Source organism: Sphaeroforma arctica (assembly GCF_001186125.1).
Source record: "Sphaeroforma arctica JP610 unplaced genomic scaffold supercont1.878, whole genome shotgun sequence".
Classification (NCBI taxonomy): domain Eukaryota; class Ichthyosporea; order Ichthyophonida; genus Sphaeroforma; species Sphaeroforma arctica.
The window spans coordinates 23,357-32,486 of NW_014039680.1; the positions used below are offsets into that span (position 1 = coordinate 23,357).

Sequence of the window (9,130 nt, forward strand, 5' to 3'; positions counted from 1 at the left end):
TATATATATATATATAATATATATATATATATATATATATATATATATAATATATAATATATAAATAATATATATAATAATATTATAATATAATAATATATATATAATATATATATAAATATACATATACACACACACACACACACACACACACACACGCACACACACACATATATATATATATACTAATGTGTACGTATATTCTATATGTACTCAAGTCAATGGGTCTACAACTGGGCTATATCTGTCCCTTTCATTGCGTTGCCATCGTTGGTGAGGAACAATAGGTCAAGAGATTAAATTACCTGTCGAGGGATTGAATCGCTAAATTTATTTCATACTATTTCAAAAACAATGTCGTGGGCTTCAAAGATTCAAGCTATGAGAGTAGGTAGAAAACGCGAGTCTTGCTTAATACAAATGCAGCTAAAATAAGTACCTCATTAGCATCCCACGGGCCTTCTGCTTATGCACACATGATACTTGTGATATGTGAATGTTATCACTTCCACACATACCAATTTCCTCATATACGCAATAAAGGTCAACATCATGGACATCCGATGCGTAGTTTTACACGCTTCGTTGGTTCATTTTACACATAAATAGACTTTTCGTAGCCTTCTATTATAGCCGCCTAAATTGAACAGCTCTGCTAGTCTGCTTCTAAATATGTTCGAAAAACACAAACAAATTTTTTTGGGTTAGAAACATAAAAACAACAAAAAAAACAACATAAAAACAACAAAAAAACAAATCACATCATCAAAGTCCCAGTTTTCCTGTCCCGTTCTTCACTGACCCACAAGAAGAGTGGACCAGAGAGGGGCAGACCTGCAGTTTCTGCTTACTGCTTCATATTACTGCAGAGTGAGAGGCCAGAGATTGTGTCTATACATACGGCACCCGTGACTATAAAAGTATAATATCGCCGAGCCCTTGTATTTCTATATGAACCAAGTGATATTTTTTAGAATTTATATTCTGAAAAAATCTAGAATTGCGGTTGATGAAATCACAGAACAGGACAAAATCCCTTGGACCTGAAATTTGCAACAGAACGGGACAAAACAAAATCCAACATTGTTCATCTACAGTGCAATCGTGCAAACCATACGATCATAGCCTTCGCTCTCTTGTGCATAATTTAGAAGGCTATGCAATTTAGAAGGCTATGAAACGATATTTTTTTTAATAATATTCAGAAGTATGGAGACATATTAAGTCAGAAGTATGAAGTATGGGTCCACTAATCCACGCTCACAAGTTCAACAGAACATTGACTCTAGTCTGAGGCGTTGTATTGTATTTCAGGTGATAGGTGTAAATTATGTGCCGAAAAATGATACTGTATACTGGACTGTTGTATCGGCAAAGATATCTTTTTCAAGTTTGCACGTTTAATAGTTCGGCACTTAGGCTAAGGTCGCCTTACGTGGGCTCATAAATATCGACCCTACCTTTGCGAATGGACCGGATGCGGTTTTCGACACGGCTCGGGCGTTGATAATTTTATAGTCACGGGTGCCGTATAGATACAATCGCTCTAGAGTCTAGGGCCAGGGCCAGGCCAGCGAGACGCCTAGAGCTCATGTATTTAATATTTTATTTTTAGTATTTAATAAAAAAAAGAAGGAATATGTATGACTGTATGTAAACAATGCTAATATTGTTTACAGCGTTGTTTACATCACGGCCTTCTACATAGCCTTCTGAAAATAGTAGTCATACATACGTATTTAGTCATATGCCGTATAATACACGATGCCACCAAAGACGGCGACTACGAGATAAAGGTGAAGATCGTAAAGTGCCAGTCGTGGCGACTGCAACAAGAACGCGGGAGACACATATTGTGATGATTGTTGTACATGCCTTTTTGACCAGTATGAAGATTTTCGAAGCCACAAATCTTTGATACAGGAGATAGGTGAGCGAAACGACGTGAAAGAGTTCTGTGATGACACATCGGCAGGACTACAGAATAATGTTATTGAAGCACTAGACGGAGTTAGATTAGATAAAATCAGACTGATAAAGGCTTAACGTTACAGCTTGCGGAGTTTTCAAAGAATACACATCACATCGTCGGGTGCCTGAGAATGTGTACGACATTGTCACAGCCGAATGACGGCCAAAAATTGAAAAGATTGTTAATAAAATAACACTATGTATATCATGTAGCGATGCATCTGTTTATTTATTGACGTACACACGCCACAAGGGATTCAAATCGACAGCCGACTGTGAAGTACCATATGTGGTTGTAGGACCTAGAATATATTGACCGCTCCCCAAGTTCAGTATTGGCCGCCCCCAAGTTCAGTATTGGCCGCCCCCAAGTTCAGTATTGGCCGCCCCCAAGTTCAGTATTGGCCGCCCCCAAGTTCAATATTGGCCGCCCAAAGTCAGTATAATGGCCACGCCGAAATTTCACACGGCAGTTTTAGCTTCCTTTCATCAAAACAATCACCATTGCGAAACCCGATTTTGAGATTTCGAATTTCTTCACAGTGTAAATCGGCTTTTAATTTTTAGTTGGTGGAACGTCTTTTTAAAGCAACTGCACCATACACTACTAGTAGAGAGTAGAGAAATTGTCGCTGGATGAAAAATGGATTCTCACCCAACGGCAATAACTAGATCACTCTAGTAGTAGACGAAAATAATTTTAACGGGATGCATTAGAAAAAATAGGAATATGAATTTATGTGGACATAAATAAATATCAGCATAAATATGTATTTACTTTTTGTATTTTTGATTTTGGACGGAGGCTGAGAGTCTGAGAGTCTGTAAATATTTAGAGGCATAGCCTACGGCCACATGCCCTATGAGCTATCCTATGGCCCTCTGGACTGGCGGTTGGAGTGATGGCAGTCTGCGGCATGGCTGGCTATTTAGCGTCGTCTATTTGTTCCAAAATCAAACATCAAGACATTTGTATTTTGTTTTTTTAAAAAAGAAACCAAATTATATTTTGCACGCATATTGAGCCGTATGAAGTTTTTGGTTTTTGGTTTTTTTAAGACAATATTGATTTTTGGTTTTGGTTTTAAAAAACAGGTCGTACCTCGTTAAGCCGTAGCCTGTGGCCTTGACCTCGAGCCGTTTTCCGTTAAAACTTTTATAAATCGAATAAAATACGTTTACGTTCAACTTTTATTCCATATACGGTCATTGTATGCTCACAGGTGCTCTTTTCGGCTAAGTGTGCACTGATTTAACCATACGAACCAGTCCTATAAACTAGGTAGGCCCTTCTGATCACATTATATCCGTTGTAACGTATTAAACTTGAGTAAATATGTGTTTACGTGCAGCCTCTATTCCATACCCCCATAACGTGATGAACTTCGTCTGTGGCCCGGTGTTCTGTAGAGAGTTCTTTGGTAAAATTTAAAAAAACAACCTTTGCTAAAAACAAACAGCAACACTTTTTGTTAAAAAAATATCAGACAACCTTGCCGGGCTTGCTACTAGAGACCCGGTTGCCACTTTCCTACGAAGAATGTTTTTAGCAATGAAGTTTTACAATTTTTAACCTGCATTTAAAAATAGGAGTGAAGTGCTCCACCTTGATACTTGTAATAACATACCTGTGTGAAAAAAAAATTTCTATGTATTTTGTTTTGAGAAAAAAATCTATTGTAGAAAAGGCAAAAACATTTGAATTTCTTTACTATTTTTTTTTCTAAACAGTGTTTATATAAATACATACATAGCAAAGTAAAACCCATGTTTTTGTTTTGTTTTGTTATTCGCAAATACATAAATACATTTGTAATTTTGTTTTTTTATTTTACTTAAAAAAAAAAAAGAAACATCAATTGTTAAAGAAAGAAATTAGTTTTTATTTGTTTTTTAATATATTTATTTAAAAACAATATATAGTGAAAACCAGAATGAAAATTAAAAATAGTGAAGTTTGAACAGTTAAAATGTATTTTTTTAAACATGTTTTTTGTTGTTGTTGAAAAAGTGGATCAACCGGAAATGGGTTTCAATAAAAACATCAATGTTATAACTTAACAATTGGAAAGAATGTACTAATTTTAAAATTCATCATACAAGTTGTTTAATCACACAAATAGTGTTGCGCTCTGTTTATATCCACCAATTGTTATCAATTTTTCTACTCAACATTTTGATACTTTGCTCCGAGTATAATTGCGAGTTGACGACTTCTGATTTTCTGAGTTTCAGAATTTGGATTTTCAATTTTCGAGGTCGAACTCTTACTCCTTAGTCGCGGAACCTCGCGCAGGGCCGGCCGCGGTCGAAAAAGTCCCCCACGAAGCTAATAGAACATCCGCCGATATTTTTAAACTGTGTTTGTATATATAGCACTTATGTGGGTCACCATTAATCACTTCTATCGTGTCAATCGAAAACTGTAGAAAGCATAAACGCATTGAGTCAGTATGCAGCTTCAGGGAACAGTACTAGCGGCGTTAGCATCGTATGTTGCCGGCGCCGAACTTACGGCAAGTCCGGCTAATTTACAGGCGATAGTCGCATCTGCTGCTAGTGGTGATACGATCAACTTAGAAGCTGGAGAGTACGCTATTAGTGACCCTATAGTCGTGGACAAGAAGATCATAGTTAAGGGTGCGGATGCACTTTTTGTTGTTTCTGATCTTGCTGCACCAGTTTTTGCGTTTGGCAACATGGAAGGGTACAGTTCCACCTTGGACGGAATTTCAGTAGGTACACCGGGTGCTGAAGCTTGTGATCTTGCCGAACCTTATGCGTTGCAAGCTAACTTCAGTATCGAAATCATGGGAGCTACTGTGTCGAACAACAAGGTTAATCTTAGGACTGATGTAGGTATTTGGCACAACGAGCGAAAGCTCAACGATTTCTATTTTGCCGATTGTCACTACGCTGTCGATCACCCGGCTAAATTGACGGGCGGTGTTTACAAACTGCTGGGTAATTGTCGCTCAGAACTAGACTTTAGTGTTGCTTTCGACAAATTGGGTGGAGATGATGGATGTGGAACTACAATCGAAGATTTTGCCACCTTCACTTCGTACCGTGCTCAGGTTGAAGCACAGTGGGATGAGTATGTCGAGAAGGTTGACGATGAAAACCTTCTTCGGCTACCTGTTACTCGCGAGGGTAATGCTGTCACGAATCTTTTGGTACAAATTGACACTGTGCGCAATGTCGCAGCTACCATCAACGCTCAATACGAATCCGCGGAGATTGAGGCTGCCATCAATCTGGTAGATGTAGGATTCTTCGATGGTTGGAATCACTCCAAAATTCGTCTGGAGATTCATTTGCCCGCCCCCTTCACTATAAGCAACAGCGCAGGTGTTGTAGGTCGAGTTGAGGAAAGCTTCGAGGCTGAAGTGAGCGCGATCTCAGAGTACGTCGTAGATGAATCTTGCAATGGACAAGCTGTTGGTGATGATTGCATTCAGAACGTCGTGTTTGATATTGTTGCATGCGATTTAACCGGCGAGTACTCGTTAAATGAGCTCATGATTGCGTGCCAAGAGACGGATGATAATGGCAACCCCGCAGTGTGCCCCGATATCCAGTCTGATCCCGCCACTGTTATCTTTTTTATTGACACTAATAATTTCTGCGAGGTGGAGGAGTTCGAGCTAGATGCTCTATTCGAATTGTCGATTGAGGTATTTGATTCTGACACCTATGATAATCCCGAGACTATCTTCGACCTTGGGTCCATGTCGTACTGGCAGATCACTGTCGATACTTCTCTCAGTGGAGTATCTCTATACAACGCTGAAGTCACATATGTCGAGCGAACCACCGACGGCGATTGCTCAGGATTCGCTGATTATCTCGGTGATGTTTCCGAAGGTAACCCCGAATTTACACAGACGTACGATCCTGCAGCACAGACCATTTCCATGCCTCATCAAGTTACAGCTCAGATGGCCTGTGCCACCTCTGACCGTACGGGAAATGCCATCACCATGAACTACACAGTTCTTGTGGATTACGATGACGGATCCGCGCGTCGTCGTCGTTCTCTTGATGGTATGAACACACGTGATGCTGGTGAGGTGGCTGTGGATCAGGAAGCTGGTGTTCGCTACACCGCTGAAGACCTTGCTCAAGCCGCCGCCGTTGGTGCTGGTGCCGCTGCAGGTGCAACTGCGGCAGCTCACGAGGAGGAGAGCAACATGATGCTTATCGGTGGAGCTATCGCAGCTATACTCTTGCTGTGCTGCTGCTGCTGCTGCTTCGTCGTTGCAGGTATTGTAGTCATGCGCAGACGCTCAGCAAAGAAAGAAGAGCAAAGTATTATCTCTCACCAGTCTGCTATGGGATTTTCTGACGGTGGTGCTTCCACTATGAGTTTCGGAGGTAACAAGGTCTAGAAATTTCTCCTAGAGATCAAATGCACATATAGAACACCAAAATACCCAAAGAATATTAAACGAATTATCATTACAACAATCAGACTTATATTTCATACGCACTGTATTTTTGATCACATATTAGTGCTTACTTTGTGTTGATACCCCTTCTGCAACCAAATGTTATAGGAAAACAAAGGGAATACCAATATGCGGGGTTACATCGAATGCAAATTTCCTTCGCGCAAACGGTTCAATATATCAAGATTTTTTGGATTGATCATGAACCAGCGTAGTTCACTACTTGAAGAACATTTAGATAACCTGAACGAGAAGCATATTTTATGTTTTGATAATGTATCAGCATGTTGTATCTGAAACCACTGTTGTATCGCATGGCGTACCAATTGCAAATTGAAATTGCATTATGGTCTTACAAGATTACAAATAAATTGAACTCGTCATATCTTGGATTAAAATTTTAGACCCGTTGATAGATATGGTGTACATCTACGTCCCTATGCGGGTATGCAAACTTGAAGTCTATAGTGTAGTACGGATATACTACGGTACATTCATGCAGCTTTCGTCAAATCCGCAGTAAATCATGATTGTTAAAATCGCTGCTATGCGACTGCCATTGCCGACATCTGAAGGTATACAAGCCAGACACAGGATACTTAGACAGGGTGGACTGCCGAAAAGTTAGACACAGATACACATCATGGTATAAATTTATTGTTCCGCGCGCTCTTTTTGATGCTTGGTGTGGCATCTCTGCGCCATTCATTAAAAAGTGAATGCATGCCGGCCTTCCCTGAATAGTACTCAGCGTACACACCCACATGAACCCTAGTACAAGTGTACACATGGCCGTGTACATGCGCACACATGACCGTGTACACGCACAGTGTGCACAAGCAAGTATACCTGGCCATCAACGCGGGGCTGGCGGTGCGCGACGACTCCGATCATGTAGCACCGATCGTCAAATGTGAAGACTATCCAGTAAACCAACCTCTATACCGCATACCATAAGCCAAAGACATACAACCCAACATTTAGCTACGATAACCCCCCAGCCGGCAACCATAGCTGCCTACACTAGTCCACACCGAGAGGCGTACCCCATGCTTATGGATGACCAGCAAGATACAAACAGGCGTTCGAATGGACTTTCTGAACTATGGCCAATCGACGTGTGCAGTCACCCAACAAAGGGCACGAATTTGCCAGCGTGGAATTGTACCAGGTGTCCTTATGCTCCGCTGTCTGGATTCGTCTTACTCGGGTACAAAATTCGGACTGCAAGGATAATAGCGGACTTACTCGTCCTTCTTGGTAGCCGTGACTATCATCTATACAAATTTGAAGAAATATCATGCGTTAGAATCACAGTTTAAAATAGCCTAGGACGATATATTCGTGTATACGTTATAATCGATATCTTTTGCATACTGGTGCACAGTGTCCACTTGCTGACCATAAAAATATGTCCAAAAAATAGAAAAGACAACACCAGCACAGCAAAGTAGTAGTGTTTGCAAATTGTGAACGGAAGCAAAACAAACGCAAGAATAGGAAAATGGAGTTCAGCCACAGAGTCACTCCCCTACCCAAAAAAGACGAGACTACACATCAAAACCAGATAGCAGAAAAAACTAGGCAGGCCGTGCACAGTAACTTGGAAATACGCGCCGGATTTCAGATATAGAATACCACTCCTCATCAAAAATAAAGGAAGGAACGAATCATCACCAGAAAACGGGGATGGGACACTCATCACCAGATAGGGGAAGGAACAACGCAGACAAAGCTCAACTACCAATGACCGCATCACATAACTCCGACAATGGACGCAACGACATGGCGAGAAGGGACACACAGGACTCAATGCCATGACCAGATAGTAGGTGCGACTACGAAGGCCAAGAACAGTCTATACCAACTACGTACCATGACCAAACCGGCGAGAAGGGGCACACGTGACTCAATACCATGACCAGATAGTAGGTGCGAATACGAAGGCCAAGAACAGTCTATACCAACTACGTGCCATGACCAAACCAGACAGTAGACCAAACGTGATAACTGGAAACATGAGACATTGGCATGTCTACATATATCGACCACATAGTACAGAAAATAAAACTCCCCTTTCTATCGGATTAAAAAAACCCAGAGCCAGGGTAGAAGCGGGATCAAATATGTTTTTAAACGAGTCCACACTAAGACCATATTGTGAGGTACACGACCCGGAAAAGAAAATTACCGCTTAACAGGTAGCGTGTCACGAACAACTGTAGAAAAAACCACACGGGCGAGCCGCACATCACATCCAAACACCTCAAACTAACATAGAGTATTGATAGAGGAAGAACATTTCTTCAAACAGAATGCATACCATGACCAAATAATAGAAGAAACAACACAGGTAAAAGACGGTCTTCAATAGACAGGCGAAGCGCTTATCTCTCAGGTCTCGGAAGATGGTGGTCGGGTCGTACTGCCAGCTGCCATTAGAATACCTGAAGCGACCACGAAAGAAAGCCGGAGCACAAACAATGAGAAACAATTATCAATAGGAAGCAGATGGGTATGAGGACATATAGGCTCCTTAACACGGATACGGAATGCGAGCCCGGTTAAACACAACGTGTTTGAAGGAAAAATACAAGATCACGACTGCAAGAGATTATACTCACTATTGCAATCATCATAAAACATATACATACTCACGTTCCTACGAAAAAAAAGATCGAAGATAAAACATACATTCAAGATCTTAT

At 40.8% G+C, this 9,130-nt stretch overlaps 2 protein-coding genes across 2 annotated transcripts in view; one reads left to right on the top strand and one right to left on the bottom strand.

Annotated features, from left to right (window-relative positions):
• Positions 1–4,381: 4,381 nt before the first annotated feature.
• SARC_09051 (hypothetical protein) lies at positions 4,382–6,440 on the top strand. Its single transcript, XM_014296953.1, has one exon. It carries the CDS (start codon positions 4,425–4,427, stop codon positions 6,360–6,362), a length of 1,938 nt encoding a protein of 645 aa, XP_014152428.1. The 5' UTR covers positions 4,382–4,424; the 3' UTR covers positions 6,363–6,440.
• A 617-nt stretch (positions 6,441–7,057) lies between these two features.
• The window catches only part of SARC_09052 (hypothetical protein), a gene marked incomplete at its 5' end in the record, with an annotated part of 3,136 nt that continues 1,063 nt past the window's right edge, over positions 7,058–9,130 (bottom strand). Inside the window, 2 exons of the mRNA XM_014296954.1 lie at positions 7,058–7,699; positions 8,746–8,869. Coding sequence (XP_014152429.1) covers positions 7,667–7,699; positions 8,746–8,869 — 157 coding nt within the window. The remainder of the gene's footprint in view (positions 7,700–8,745; positions 8,870–9,130) is intronic.